General features: G+C 48.5%; 1 protein-coding gene across 1 annotated transcript in view; it reads left to right on the top strand.

Annotated features, from left to right (window-relative positions):
* Positions 1-15274, top strand: part of Maml1 (mastermind like transcriptional coactivator 1) — a 35285-nt gene extending 20011 nt beyond the window's left edge. Inside the window, exons 2-5 of the mRNA XM_050158618.1 lie at positions 4477-5892; positions 7196-7429; positions 9037-9133; positions 12055-15274. Of these exons, the coding sequence (XP_050014575.1) occupies positions 4477-5892; positions 7196-7429; positions 9037-9133; positions 12055-13034 (2727 nt within the window). The 3' untranslated portion in view covers positions 13035-15274. The remainder of the gene's footprint in view (positions 1-4476; positions 5893-7195; positions 7430-9036; positions 9134-12054) is intronic.
* Positions 15275-15479: the final 205 nt, after the last annotated feature.

The raw sequence follows: 15479 nt of genomic DNA, 5'->3' as shown, positions 1-15479 counted from the left end.
AAAAAAAAAAAAAAAAAAGAATTGGTCACACATTTGCTAGTCACTGCCATCATTTGACCATGGAGTCAAATGTGGGCAGGAGCTAGGTTGCATTAAGACTGGTTTTAGAAATGGTGAAAATAGTTCAAATAAGAGAAACTTCTGGTCTTAGTGGATGTAGCAAGTTCGTGAGGTGAAGAAAGGCTATGGAGTAGGTGCCTCAGTGGTAAAGTGCTTGCTTGATGTGCAGAGTCCTATTGACTCCACCAACATTAAGAAAAAAGCTGGGTATAGTGGTGCACACCTTTATTCCCAGCACTTGGGAGATAGAGGCAGGTGGATCTCTGAATTCCAGGCCATCCGGATCTACGTATTGAGACTTGTGATGGTGGAGACTGCTTTGATGCAAGGGGTAAAGGAACTCTGGTTTCTGTTTGTGTAACTGGCTGGGTACTAGTGGCATCCTCTAAGATAAGAACAAGGAGGAGGGGGACAACGTAGGACTAGTTATCACCTGAAGGTGTCTGTGTGCCCAGGGGCAGGCATTCAGGTAGGTAGAGGGGGAAACAGTCTGAAGAGGTGGGTGGGCTGGAGACAGCATCCTGTCACCTGTGTTTACCAAGTGCTCATCACTGTCCCAGGGATGGGGGCTGGGAGAGTGTTTGCTCAACATTCTTTTGTACACAAAGTCAACCTGGACCTAAGAGAGCCCAGTTGTAGGGAGGTGCATATGGTGTGGTGTGACAGATAGTCACTCGGAAAGGATCAGAAGAGCTGTTCTGGACAAAACGAGAGAGTTCCAGAGCCCTGTGGCAGGAATGAGCTGTGTATTTGAGAGCTTGGGTGGCTGATGGCATGCACTGTGGGAGCAGGAAAGATGATGGAAAGGCAGCTACTAACTCAGCATTCCAGCCCCTGGGCAGGTGGGCTTGTTCTGGGTGTGATAGTCAGCCCTAGGGAATGAGGAGAGGCTAAGTGGGTGTGATCTGCTGGGAGCAGTGGCGAGCACTGTACTGTTTTATACAGACCTGAAGGTAAGAAAGGTAGAAACAAAAGAAATGCTGGAGCCCAGTGTGTGTGCTAACCCAGCGCTTGAGAGGGAGAGGTAGGAGGATTGAAAATTCAAGGCCAGCGTGAACTACTTAGCTGGACTCTGTCTTTAAAAACAAAAGAGAAGGGGAAATATCAACTGTATTTTCTCTGACTAGTTAAGGGGTATTGGGGGGACACATTTACATTCCCCAAATAAAACTTTCCAAACTGCATTTTATGAAAAATACGTTTTAGGAGAATGGCTCTCTTCTCCCCAGCCACCCCTAGGTGGCAGTAGGAAGCAAAAGCTCCATGGAAGCAAAGCAACACATTTGGTTTCAAGGGCTTGTTCTTTTTTAAAAAAAAAAAAAAAAAAGAGGGAGAGAGAGAGATTTAAAAACGAGATTTAATTTATATGTGTGCACATGACCAAAACACCCATAAAAAGGACAAAAAGAAAATGTTGATAAGGTGGGGGGAAAAGGATAGCAGCAGCTGAGACTGAGAAGTGGAGGAAGTGTGACCAGAGCACAGCCTGCTGCTGAGAGCTGCCCCGCTTGTTGTTGCCTTGGGCAGCTAAGTCTGGTCAGAGTGTGCCTGCACTCTGCTTCCAGGGCAGTCCTCTGCAGCAGAGGGACAGTATGAAACTCTGAAACTTAGCAGCTGTTAGTCACTGTAGCCCAGACTGACTTTGAACTCTCGAGACTCCTAAGTACTGGGGTTACTAGTATTCAATACCACATAGTGCCAGGCTGGAGCATTTATAATAGCATACTTCATGTGTTCAGGAGTAGTGGGAGGTAGGCATGGTCCTGGGGGTGAGGAGTAAAGGGTAAGATATAACTTAATAATAAAAGTAAGCATAGGAAAGGACAGGCTGAGAGCTGGAGCCCAGCTGGGAAGGAGTAAGCCACAGCATCTCCCCAACACTCTGCTAGTTCTTGTCATGAGATTCCTATCCCCAACTCTAACTGCACTTATTCTACAGCATGTAGGGCATTAGCCTTATCCTGTAGTTGTGCCACTTTGCTCTCTGCTCTGAGACACTGGAAGGCCATGAAGAGCAGTGACTTTTATTTGCCTTTGTAGTCCCCACAGCACTTGTTCCTGGCACACATAGCCCCTTAATAATGCTAGCAAGGGGCTGGAGAGATGGCTCAGTGGTTAAGAGCATTGCCTGCTCTTCCAAAGGTCCTGAGTTCAATTTTTGGCAACCACATGGTGGCTCACAACCATCTGTAATGAGGTGTGGTGCCCTCTTCTGGCCTGCAGACATACACACAGACAGAATATTGTATACATAAATATTTAAAAAAATAATGCTAGCAGGGTGAAGCTAGTGAAGAAGAAAATGAGGGTACCAGGAACGACATGATGAGGAACAGCAATGTTTGTGAGGTTGGCAGTGGGATAGCTAGTTGGACATTACTTGGGAGGTAATAGGGCAGCTGGTAAGATAGCTAAGTAGTTCAAGACACTTCCTACTACCAAGCCTGACATCCAAAATTCAGTTCGTACAACCCACAGGGTCAAAAAGAGAACCATTTTCAGCAAGTTGTCCCCTGACTTCCACAGACCTACTGTGGCCTGTGCACACACCCACACACACACACACAAACAGATGTAAAAAAAAAAAAATGAAAAGGAGGGCCAGGCAGTGGTGGCACACACCTTTAGTCCCAGTGCTTGGGAGGCAGAGGCCAGTCTGTACTACATAATGAGTTCCACAGGGAAACCCTGTCTCAAAAAGCCAAAAAGAAAAGTTGTCTCATTGCTGCGAAGAGACACCATGACTACAGCAACTTTCATAAAGGAAAACATTTAATTGGGGCTGGCTTATAGTTTCAGGGGTCGGTTCATTATCATGGTGAGAAGCATGGCAGCATGCAGGCAGACATGGTGCTGGAGAAAGAGCTGAGAGTTCTACATCCATCTGCAGGCACCAGGAAGTGGCCCACTGGCCAGAAAGACGAACTTGTAAAACCTCAAAGCCCACCTCCACAGTGACACACTTCCTCCAGCAAAGCCACACCTCCTAGTCAAGCACTCAAAACATATGAATCTGTGGGGCCATTCCTTTGTTTTTTTGTTTTTTGTTTTCGAGACAGGGTTTCTCTGTAGCTTTGGTTCCTGTCCTGGAACTAGCTCTTGTAGACCAGGTTGGCCTCAAACTCACAAAAATCCGCCTGCCTTTGCCTCCCAAGTGCTGGGATTAAAGGCGTGCACCGCCACCACCCAGCTTGTTTGGGGCCATTACTATTCAAACCACTGCAGAGAAGATGGGAAGTTAGTGGGACAAGAGCTGAAAAACACAAACAGCCCATATTGTATGTGAGGAAGTGTGCACCATGAAGGAAAAGGGGAGCTTTGAGAAGGGTACAGAAATGGCCAGTTGGGTAGAAGTGGGATTATTGTGGTTTACACTGCCACTGCCTGAGACACAAACCATAAGTCAGGGCTCCCGCCTCAGTCACTGCTCTGTGCTGTGAGAAGACACCATGACAAGGCAACTTACTTACTTTCTCTTTCTTCCTCCCCCCCCCCCCTCTCTCTCTCTCTCTCTCTGTTTATTATTTGGTGTTTTGAGACAGGGTTTCTCTGTGTAGCCCTGGTTGTCCTGGAACTTACTCTGTAGACCAGGCTGGCCTCGAACTCACAGAAATTCACCTGCCTCTAACTCCCAAGTGCTAGGATTAAAGGTGTATACCACCACTGCCCAGCTGGACAAGGCAACTTTTTAAAGAAAGCAATTAGTTGGGGGAATTGGTTACAGATTCAGGGGGTTAGTCTACGACCCTCACGGCAGATAGTATGGTGGCAACCATGGCTCACATGACAAGAGCTTGCATGTGATCCACAAGTTGCAGGTAGAAAAAGAGCAGTCTGGGTCTGGGGTAGGCTTTTGAAACCGCAAAGGCCATCTCCAATGACTTAACCTCCTTCAACAAGAATACACCTCCTAATCCTTCCCAAATAATTCTAACTGTGGACCAAGAATTTTAATATACAAGCCTGTGGGGGACATTCTCATTCAAACCACATAGCTCCTTTGGTTGGGAATGATAGAATCCATGTTAAATCAGTCCAAGTACAAGGGAAAAAATATATTGGTTCGTGTCAATAGGAAGGGTTTTGTCATTGGCAGGTCTTGGGTATGACAGGGTACAGGAGTCCTGTGTGTTGGTCTTTTGCAGACCCTCAACTAGATGACAGTAGCCATCATCACACTGTGTCTTGCAGCAGTCCAGGGTCTAATGCTCACTTTCTCACAGTAAGGTAGATTGGTCAGGCACAGACAGATCTGGTAATAGAGGTGGTACTCTGAGGGGAAGCAGAAGTTTACGGAGGTGTGTACCCACAGAGTGCTGCAAGAATGCATATCTCTGATTGAAGTCACTGTTGGAAGCAAGGGGACCTAAGACAATGTGTCCATGTTCCTAAGTCTGTTGTTCCAATGTTTTCCAGCATCTTCATGATACAGTGAAGAGGAACCTTGACAGCGCTGCCTCACCTCAGAATGGTGATCAACAGAATGGCTACGGAGATCTATTTCCTGGTCATAAGAAGACCCGCAGAGAGGCCCCTCTGGGCCTCAGTGTATCTGCCAATGGGCTTCCTCCTGCCTCACCCCTTGATCAGCCTGACAAACCTCCTGGGGGAGATGCCCTGCAGTCTGGTGGGAAGCACTCCCTGGGGCTAGATCCCATCAACAAGAAGTGTATGGCAGACTCAAGCATCCACCTGAATGGAAGCAGCAACCCGAATGAGCCGTTTCCTCTAATCCTGAGTAAGGAACTCAAGCAAGAACCAGTGGTCGACCTTCCATGCATGATGATTGCAGGAGCCGGAGGCTCCGTATCCCAAAGCAATCTTATGCCCGATCTCAACCTTAATGAGCAGGAGTGGAAGGAGCTCATTGAAGAGCTGAATAGGTCAGTGCCTGACGAAGACATGAAGGACCTGTTTACTGAGGACTTTGAGGAGAAGAAGGATCTAGAGTCCTCTGGTTCTGCCACACAAACCCCCTTGGCCCAGGACATTAATATTAAGACTGAATTCTCTCCAGCAGCCTTTGAGCAGGAGCAGTTAGGTTCCCCACAAGTGAGGGCTGGGTCTGCAGGACAGACCTTTCTGGGACCTTCCTCTGCCCCTGTGGGAACAGATTCTCCGAGCCTTGGGAGCTCTCAGACTCTGTTTCACACCACTGGTCAACCTGGGGTGGACAATCCCAGTCCAAACATGCCGGCATCAGCACAGGCCCAGAATGCACCAAGAGCCCTTACAAGTGTGGTATTGCCTAGCCAGGGCCCAGGAGGGGCCTCGGAGCTGTCCTCTGCTCACCAGCTCCAGCAGATAGCTGCCAAGCAGAAGCGGGAGCAGATGCTGCAGAATCCACAGCAAGCCACCCCAGCACCTGCCCCAGGCCAGCTATCCACATGGCAGCAGGCGGGGCCCTCCCACAGTCCCTTAGATGTCCCTTATCCCATGGAGAAGCCTGCCAGTCCTTCTGGCTATAAGCAAGACTTTACCAACTCAAAACTGCTCATGATGCCTAGTGTAAACAAGAGTTCTCCTCGGCCGGGAGGTCCCTACCTCCAACCCAGCCACTCGAACCTGCTGAGTCACCAGTCACCAAGTAACTTGAGTCAGAGCTCTGTGAATAACCAAGGGTCTGTTCTAGACTATGGCAATACAAAACCCCTTTCTCATTACAAAGCAGACTGCGGACAAGGCGGCCCTGGGTCTAGCCAGAACAAACCAGCTTTGATGGCATATCTTCCCCAGCAACTGCCCCATCTGAGTAATGAGCAGAACTCCCTGTTTCTAATGAAACCAAAGCAGGGAAACATGTCCTTCCGGTCACTGGTTCCACCTGGACAGGTGAGTCAGAGCCTTCCCTTTCCATCACTGCTGCGGGCACTAGTAAAGTCCCTCACTAAACTAGGCCAACAAGTAGGAGACAGTAGTGGGAGCAGCTGCTGCCTTCCTTTGAAGAAGAAAATGCACAGGATAAGCCAGGATTGATCTGTGTCTTTTAAGCACAGTTCATTTAGGCCTGGCCGGGTAGACAAGCTGCTCTTGAACAACTGATTCCCCTGCCTCTACCTCCCAAGTGTTGAGATTACAGGTGACTGGAATTGACCTTAATAAAAAGAGTAAAAGTCCTTAGTATAGCTGGGTGTGGTGGCACAAGCCTTTAATCCCAACACTAGGGAAGCAGAGGCGTGTTACAAAGAGAAACCCTGTCTTGAGAAAAAGATAATTCTTTAATAGAACTTGACTTTAGCTACAAAGACATTTGAGAAGTCACCTAATTTAGTTGAGTTGTCTCTTTCATGCCGAACAACTACATAAGGCCCTGTCTCAAAAAGTAAAAATAAAGCCTGATGTGGTGGCCTGTGCCTTAAATCCCAGCTCTCAGGAGGAAGAGGCAGAGGGAATTCAAGGCCAGCTTGGTCTTCCATTGAGACTCACAAAACAAGAAGCCAGTTGTGGTTCACAGCAATTTCAGAACAGGGAAGGTGAAGCAGGAGGGTTGTCACAAGTTTGAGGCCAGCTGGCTATAGTGTGAGGCCTTGCTTGTTTTGTAGGAAACAAAAAGAGGGGAGTGTGTAAAAGTTAGTCTTTAAACATGAACTTAAGGCAGAGTGTGGAGTTGATGGGCGGTGCAGTCAAAAGGTTCTTTGAAGACAGGTCCTGGGGGCTCACTGGCCAGCCAATCTGGCCCCATTGGGAAGCTCATGGTTCAGTGAGAGACCTTGTCTCAGAAAATAAAGTGAAACAATAGACTTGATGTTGACCTTTCATGCACACAGAAACACTAAACAGAATTGAAAATCTAAGGATACAAAGTACTGACAAAGCTATCCTGTGCCCTCCCAGGAAAATGTGTATACAAGTAGGTATAAGACAGAGTAGCTTTTTGTTTCTGTTTGGGTTGGTGGGGGAGGGGAGGGCATTGTTGTATTGAGTTAGTGTCTCACTATGTATCCCTGACTGATCTGAAACTCAAGAGTTCTTGACCTCTGCCACCCAAGCACTAGGACTTAAAGATGCTGCCACCACACACACAAGGGACATTTCATATCCAAACTATAACATCAGGAGTTGAGATGATTGTGAACATCAGGGTTAGGACATCATCCATCCCACCTGACTTGGTTCCCTCCATCTTTTTTGACAGGAGCAGAACCCTTCTTCTGTCCCTGTACCAGCCCAGACTGCCAACGTGGGGAGCCAACCTCCTAGTGTCTCTGTGGCCAGCACTCACAGCAGCTCCCCATATCTCAGCAGCCAACAGCAGGCAGCTGTGATGAAACAGCACCAGCTGCTCCTGGACCAGCAGAAGCAGAGGGAGCAGCAGCAGCTGCAGCAACAGCAACAGTTCCTACAGAGGCAGCACCTTCTGGCCGAGCAGGTAACAGGCACAAGAAACCACACAGACACTACTTGAGCATATTTGCACTTTTTAGCCCATCAAGAATCCAAAGTAGGTAAAGTACTTGTCATCCTGATGACCTGAGTTCAGTCCCTGTAACCCACATGCACATGAAAAGTGAGAATCAACTCCACAAATGACCTCCATATCCACACCGTGGATGAATACCCTCCCCCGCCCCAACACACGCCCAGGCCATACACACAAGATAGATTTTCTTTTTAGGACCAGGTGGTTGTGGTGGCGCACGCCTTTAATCCTAGCACTCATGAGGCAGAGGCAGGTGGATCTCTGTGAATTCGGGTAGCTCAGTGGATAGAAATCCTTTTACGCAGGTCTGTCAACCTATGTCTGATCCAGGCGGCAGGAGAGGACTGACTCCAGCAGGTTGGTCTCTGATCTTCATAGTATGGCACACACTCATACACACACAATAAATAAAGAATACTAAACGATGTTGCTAATATTTAAAATAAGTAAATAGGATCTTCTTCCCAAGGCTGTAGCATCTTCTTTTTAAGATTTATTTATTATTATAGTGTTCTGTCTGCATGTATGCCTACAGGCCAGAAAAGGGTGCCAGATCTCATTACCAATGGTTGTGAACCAACATGTGGTTGCTGGGAATTGATCTTGGGACCTCTGGAACTGCAACCAGTGCCCTTAACCTCTGAGCCATCTCTCCAGCCCCTGGCCATAGCATATCTTAGGCATGTAGTTTGTGGAGACTAATAAAGGCAGCATCTTCATGTGTAAAGGGGCATTTTCCTGTGTTTCTGTCCAGGCCCACAGGCCATCCCTCCTTGTTATAAAGGTGAGGTTTGAGGAACCAAAGCATAAAGAAGGAAGTAAAGATGCCCCTGAGGTCTTAAGTTCAAGATTCACATTCCCTCAACACTGGGTTACCAGAGGTAGAGTGCTGACACCAGGCAACCATGAGAGCCTTTGAGGGATTGGACCATATCTTCTAATTAAGACAGAAGCCAGCCAGCTAGGTCTAACTCTGAGGAAGCTTATACAGGAGACTTGCCCTCATGCTTAGCCACATAGTAAGCTCAAAGCCAGCCTGGGCTACAGAGGATCTCAGAAGAAAAGAGACCAAGAAATGGCTCACAAGCCTGAGGCCCAGAGTTCAGAACCCTGGAACGCAGTAAAACAGGAGCCCAGTCCTGTAGCCTCGGGGCTCATAGGTGGAGGTGGGAAGCAGAGGCACATCCTCTTGATGTTCGTGGGCCAGCAAGCCTAGCTTCAGTACTGAACAGAAAGAAACCCTGTCATAGCCCAAGGAAGATGGCAGGTTGTCCTCTGATACACACCATGGCACACGCTTCCCCACGCCCACATACAGAGCAGACTTGGAGCCAACTCCAGAGACTACACTTTGCTGAGTTTGGTCATTGCCACAGCTCCTCCACCATTTTTTTTAATTATTTATTATGTATACAATATTCTGTCTGTGTGTATGCCTTCAGGCCAGAAGAAGGCACCAGATCTCATTACAGATGGTTGTGAGCCACCATGTGGGCACCTTGCTTTCTTGCTTGTTGGTTTTTACACCATGTTCTCCCGTTCTCGGCCCTTTCTAGGAGAAGCAGCAGTTTCAGCGTCATCTGACCCGCCCACCCCCGCAGTACCAGGACCCAACACAAAGCAGCTTTCCCCAGCAGGTTGGACAGTTCACAGGTAAGGGGGTGTGAAGGGGGCTGTGCAGAAGGCAGTCGGGCATGACGTGGGTGGAGCTCATGGTGTGTGGTGCTGATGAGTCCCAAGTTTACTTGCTCACAGGAGCTATGGTTTGGAGGAGAGGGAGGCCTGGATTTTGGTTCTTTTGTGGCACAAGGAGAAAAGAGGGTCTTGAGTGTTGACGAGGATGCTCATAGTTAAATAGGTTTTGAAGGAAAACTATTACTAGTTAGAGGGCATCTTATGTGTAAGTTTTAATTAAGATAGTTCTTTGTATCTTCAGAATCCCAAAGCAAGCGGGTGTGGTAGTGCGTGCCTGTAATCCTAGTACTTGGAAGGCGGGAGGATCAGGAATTCAGTCATTTTCAGCTTCTTAGTTTGAGAGTGCTTGTCCCAAAACAAAACCACCACCAAAAACGTCTGATCTTCCCAGGTGAAGGGTTCCCTCTCACGCACTTGTGTGGGCATTTGCTTGGCTTCTCCTCACGTTGGTGTCATAGGGAAGACAGAAACACCTAAGCCTCAGCCGTCACCTCTGAAATGGATTGAGCAACTAGTTTGGGTGGGGATTGCAGGTGACGGGTCAGTTGGGTGTACTCTGGTCTGCCTTCCCTCCTGACCTTCACTGTGAGTGTTCAGAGAAACTGACTACACCCACCTAAGAGCCTAGGTGGGGCTTCCTGGTGTGCTGACTAGGAATATGGGATTGAAGTCTCTAGAGTCACAGAAGCCTGTGTCTGCTGAGTTACCCAACTCCATCCCATGCCACATTGATAAATGCTCTAATAGGAGTGAAATTGTCAATTTCAGCTCTCCCCTTCATACCTTTGTGTGGGTTTTGTTTGGGTTTTTTTGGTTTCTTGAGACAGGGTTTCTTTGTGTATTCTTGGCTGTCCTGGAACTCTATAAACCAGACTGGCCTTGAACTCAGAGATCCGCCTGCCTCTGCCTCACAGGTGCTGGGATTAAAGGCGTGTGCCACCACCCCCTGGGCTTCACACCTATTTTTTAAAAGTTATTTTCATTATGTCTACATTTGGGGTCTTATGTGACTGTGATGCAGGAACCTGTGGAGCCCAGAACTATCATATCCCTGTGGAGCTAGGGTTATGGGCAGGTGCTAGAGACCAAACTTAGGTCCTCTGCAAAGCTCAGGCCAGAACCAATAGGCAGCAAGCCCCAACCAGACATGGTGATGATACCAGCACTTGGGAGATAGAGGTGGGAGGATCAGGAGTTCCAGGTCAGTAAGTAGTAGGTCTCTGTAAGAAAGGAGAGGACTGGGAAGTCATCAGTTGGTAAAGTGCTTGAATGGCTAAGGACCCCAGTTGACCCTCAGCACCATGTAAAAGTCAGGTGCTGGAGCATGTGTGTGTAATCCAGGCACCACAGAAAGAGGCAGGCAGATCCCTGGAGCTGTCTAGCCCAGTTAGTGATTGATCTTCAAGCCAGTGAAACAAGATGGACAGCTCCTGAGGAACTAAGCTTAAGGTCAGCCTTTAGCCTCCACATGCTGTGCCTGCACACACACACACAAGGAGGGCAGACAGCAAGTTTCCTGAGTTCAAAGGCTTGTGCTCAGTAAATACGTGGTAATTCCATGCTAGATTTCTGCCTCCCTCAACCACCTTGTCACCTATGTCATAAATAACAGGGTGTAGAGAGATGTCTTCAGCTATATATAGCCCTTCCCAAATTGCCACTGCCTCATCCAAGAGCCACCATCCACCAACAGCCACACCTCAACAGAACTAAACTGCAGTTTCAGGCTTTACTGTCCTGCTCTTGACACACCCTAGTCATGGCTGGCTCTTAATGTCTAGCTTGTCACAATTCTGTTCCTTCACAGCCTTTTCTGTTTCAAAGGCCCCTCTCCTCTAAACTATTGTCAAACCTGCATGTGGGTACACATTTGTGTATATGTGTGCTTTTATGGGTGCATCCATGAGTTTGTGTTTACATGTGTACATGTGCATTTGCATGGGTACATATACATGTGTATGCATGTTTTGTGCACATGTGTGCTTTTTTGCTGCTGGTGAATGAACTCAAGCTCTTGTGCATACTAAGTAAGTGTTCTACCTACTGAGCTACACTTCCAGCCCTAAATTCAATTCTGAGCCCCCTTCTTTGTGAAGACTGTTCCGTATCTTAGGCACAAAGCCTTCAGACCCCTGCTTCCTATATCCTGCTGCTCAGACTTTGACCCTTTCACACAGTGTGGTGGCTTGCCTTCCACAGACAGATGCTGGGGTATCTGTCTTGAAATCCCTAGGTCCTACCCGAGAAAAACTTTGTTGGATGCTTAATAAGAAAATTGACAAGACAACTGGCTTCACTGCTCTGGAGTTTCCCTTTGTCCTCTGTTTCTGAATACTGTCCTTATTCTACTGCCCATGAGGTATGGGGGTTTTGTCCATGGAAGAAGAGCTGCATCTTAGGTCTAGATATCTCCACCACACTAGTAGGAATGCCAACATGGTCTGGCAAGATGGCTCAACAAGTAAAGACATTTGCCACCAAGAAAGCTGACTGAGCACGCCCTGGTAAGCAAGCCAGTAAGCAGCATTACTCCATGGTTTCAGTTCCTGCCTGGCGTTCTGCCCCTGACTCCTTGAATGATGGACTGACTATAAGCTATAAGATGAAATAAACTGCCAGGTGCAGTCTTTAATCCTAGCACTTGGGAGGGGGAGGCATTAGAGGGGGGGAAAGGATGAAATAAAGCTCCCTACGTTGCTTTTGGTTATGGTGTTTATGGTGTTTATCACAGAAGAAACCATAACTAAGACAGGAACCAGCTTCCCACCTGTTGTCCTCTGACTTCCACACGCTTGTTTGGCACTTAGGCACCTGCACCTACTCACACATGTAAAGGAGAAAAAATGCCAGTTTGATTGCTAGAATTTTCTGTCTTCTAGGACCTTCTGCTGCTGTGACTGGCATGAACAACTTGGGTCCATCCAATTCCAGCTGTCCTCGAGTGTTCCCGCAACCTGGGACTCTGATGTCAATGGGTCCTGGACATGCTCCTGTTTCGTCTCTCCCCTCCAGCTCAGGCCAACAGGACCGAGGAGTGGCCCAGTTTACTGGGTCCCAGAGCTTGCCACAGAGCAGCCTTTATGGCATGACCTCTGGCCTATCCCAGATAGTCGCCCAGCCCCCACCACAGGCTACTAGCACACATGCCCACCTTCCACGGCAGACCAATGTGGGCCAGAATGCCTCTGCTCCAGCTGCCTATGGACAGAACTCTCTGGGGAGTGCTGGTCTCTCCCAGCAGCACAATAAGGGAACCCTGCCTCCTGGTTTAACAAAGCCACAAGTCCCAAGGGTGTCAGCAGCCATGGGAGGCCAGAATGCCTCATGGCAACATCAGGGAATGCCAAACCTGAGCAGCCAGACGCCAGGGAACAGCAGCGTGAGCCCCTTCCCTGCAGCTTCCAGTTTCCACATGCAGCAGGCTCACCTGAAAATACCTGGCCAGCAGTTCTCCCAAGCCATGCCCAGCAGGCCCATGGCCCCCATGAACTCAGCAGGTGCAGCAGGGTCACTGCTGCCCCCGGTGAGCACACAGCAGAGGAACAGTGCCCCTGCACCCGCACCTCCCCAAGCAGCCCCTCAGCAGGGCTTGCCTGGCTTAAGTCCTGCAGGACCTGAGCTGGGGGCCTTTAGCCAGAGCCCCACTTCACAGATGAACAGCCGGTCGGGGCTGCACTGTACTCAGGCCTACCCTGTGAGGACCATGGGCCAAGAGCTGCCCTTTGCCTTCAGCGGACAGCCGGGCAGCAGTGGGCTGTCCAGTGTGGCTGCACACACTGATCTGATCGACTCACTGCTGAAGAACAGGACTTCTGAGGAGTGGATAAATGAGTTGGATGATCTTCTAGGGTCACATTAACGGAGAAATTTGTGGTGTTTTCCATGTTTAGACATCTTATTTTTGTTCTCAGATTCAAGAAAGAACAACTACTTTGGACCAAAAGCCCATGGCCCAGAAAACTGGGCCAGTAGAACCTAAGCCACGGCTGAGGCCAGCTCTGGTCAGTATCTGCTGGTCCATTGGGCTGGCCCAGCCCATTGGCATCACTACCTGGGATTGGGATAGCAGGATAGGGGTTTGAAAGGTGGCTTCCTACCCAGATGACCAAAAAGCCAGTGGAAACAAGCCCTGCCATGTCAGACTTATCAAAAGTAATGTGCTGTCTTTTTACCCAAGATTTCTCCACTTGCCTCAAGGCTGGGAACAAATTTCTGTTGAAATTTTTAAATAGAATTATTTGTATTTTGTAGCATAGAAGTAATTGTTTTAATTTAAGATTTTTAAGCAGATTAGGATGGGTGGTGGTTGTATTCGTAAGTGTCACTGGAGACCGAGGGTTTCCTTTTGAGTCGGAGCCTTTTCTATTTCTGCTCTGTCCGCTTTCATGGTCACTGGAAGTCATTGCTGTAAGTATAGACTGTGACTGCAGATGCCAAAGTGATCAGGAAGCCACAAGATGTTAGGTGTAGTGGTCCAAATAGGGTCCTTCCTTAAAGCTCCTACTTCCTGGCTGCCATTCACTCTTCAGGATACTGGGCCCCCATGGAGCCCCCTCCATACCCTGGCAAGGCTAAATGCTGAAGGTGGAGATTTGGGCTCTAGCCTTCTGCATCTCTGACAACCTGTATTTACCACAGTAGAAGTGCCATTCATTTGTGCACACATCCTTTCTTCTCCACATCATCCCCATGACCCTTCTGTCTGCCTCATCTTCTCCCAGCCAAAATGGGAAACGGTGATTTACTTTAACTACATTAAAAGAGGAAAAGTCAAACTCCGTAGGGAGCCTAAGCCTTGCACAGGTTTGGGGAAAGAAGGCTGCAGGCAGCCCACCACCTAGGAGTCACTTTATTCTTTATCCGCCATGCGTCTGCTCCTCCCACGGCCGATGATTTGCACTTTTAAAGTGGCTTTAACACTAACCCACCCTTGCTAAAGATGCGAGTGGATTCTCTTTGAAGGTCTGTTGATGGACGTGTCTTAGCAGAGAAACCATGAACTAGAACATGGCTAGGGGGCTGCTGACAGCACTTGCCGTATCACGAGCAAGATGGTGCGCACAGAGCAAGACCTTGAACAGGATGGCGGAGGGAAAGAAAGGTTCTGCTGGAGTGACCTGCGTGCAGAGTGGTCTGCAGAGAAATCACAGCTCCGCCCACTGTCCTGGGTCCCAGAACACTTCATCCAGTGTAAAGAACTGAGCCAAGGAAATGACAAGAGCAGCCTGCGCACTCAGAGGGTCGGAGGGTACACACTGCTAACTAGTTTGCACCGGCAGTGCCTTTTTCGCTGAGGGCACCTGTGCTCTCGGGTTCTCGTCTCATAGCCATTTCTCCACCTGTCCTCCCCAGAAACTCAGTTCAGCGCTCAAAGAAGCAGGTGGATCATATAAAGCCAGTGAAGATGCCACCCTCTGGTAGTTCCCCAGTTGTAGGGATAAGAGGGTGGCTTCAGCAGGTTCTCTACCAAAAATATGGCCGAGGGCTGGAGCCGGATCCTGTTTCCTCTTCCAGCCTCCTGCGACAGCTGCCCACCTCCTGCCCCCATTGCCCAGGGCACGCCAGCTGCCCTGGCACTCTACCTTAGGCCCAGGTTGGCCACACAGGCAGTGGGCAGCTCACTTGCTGCAGTGTCATAGCAATAAAATGTGATTCCTGGGGTCCTCCCAGAGCTGCCCACGGCTTTATTTATGAGTCTGGCTTTGAGGAGTTGGGAAGAGGTGACCCCACTTCCTCGCACAGCTCATCTCCTCAGAGCCACGACTCAAGAAGAAAAGGGTGCTGGGACTTCCTTACACACATGTGCTTTGTGTAAATAAATGTTTACAATTTTATATTGAAGATGAATTAAGTGTTAGAGTGTCCAACTGTATATTTTTTACTTTTATAGATTTTAAAACTGATCCTTTATATGTGTTTGGAGCTATGATAAGTTTTATGGTAAGCAGTTGGTATTGTGAACTTTTTATGGTCATCAAAAGTGCAGAAAAGTCCTATTAATCCCCTTATTCTGCTTCCCTTAGCTCTGGTGTACACCAAAAAGAAGTCTCTACTTTCCTGTGTTACAAAAATAATAAAAATATTTTACTAGTATGGAAACCACCAGTGTGTTTAACTCCTGTGGGGTGGAATAGCAAGGGACATTTGACAGCTATCGGTTCTGCATCTGTTGGGGGCCCCCTCTGCTAGTGAACTGCTGGTATGCTGCAGAAGAGCAGTCCCTTCACTGTGGTCAGACCAAGACAGATGTGGAAGTGAACACATTCCAGGCCTCCAGGAAATCAAAGGAAGTGGGAACAAAAAG

The sequence above is a fragment of the Alexandromys fortis genome, unplaced genomic scaffold (genome assembly GCF_014885135.2).
Source record: "Alexandromys fortis isolate MF-2015 unplaced genomic scaffold, M_Fortis_MF-2015_v1.1 scaffold_99, whole genome shotgun sequence".
Classification (NCBI taxonomy): domain Eukaryota; kingdom Metazoa; phylum Chordata; class Mammalia; order Rodentia; family Cricetidae; genus Alexandromys; species Alexandromys fortis.
The sequence above is the reverse complement of the archived record's forward strand: the minus strand, read 5'-3'. Positions and strand labels throughout refer to the sequence as shown.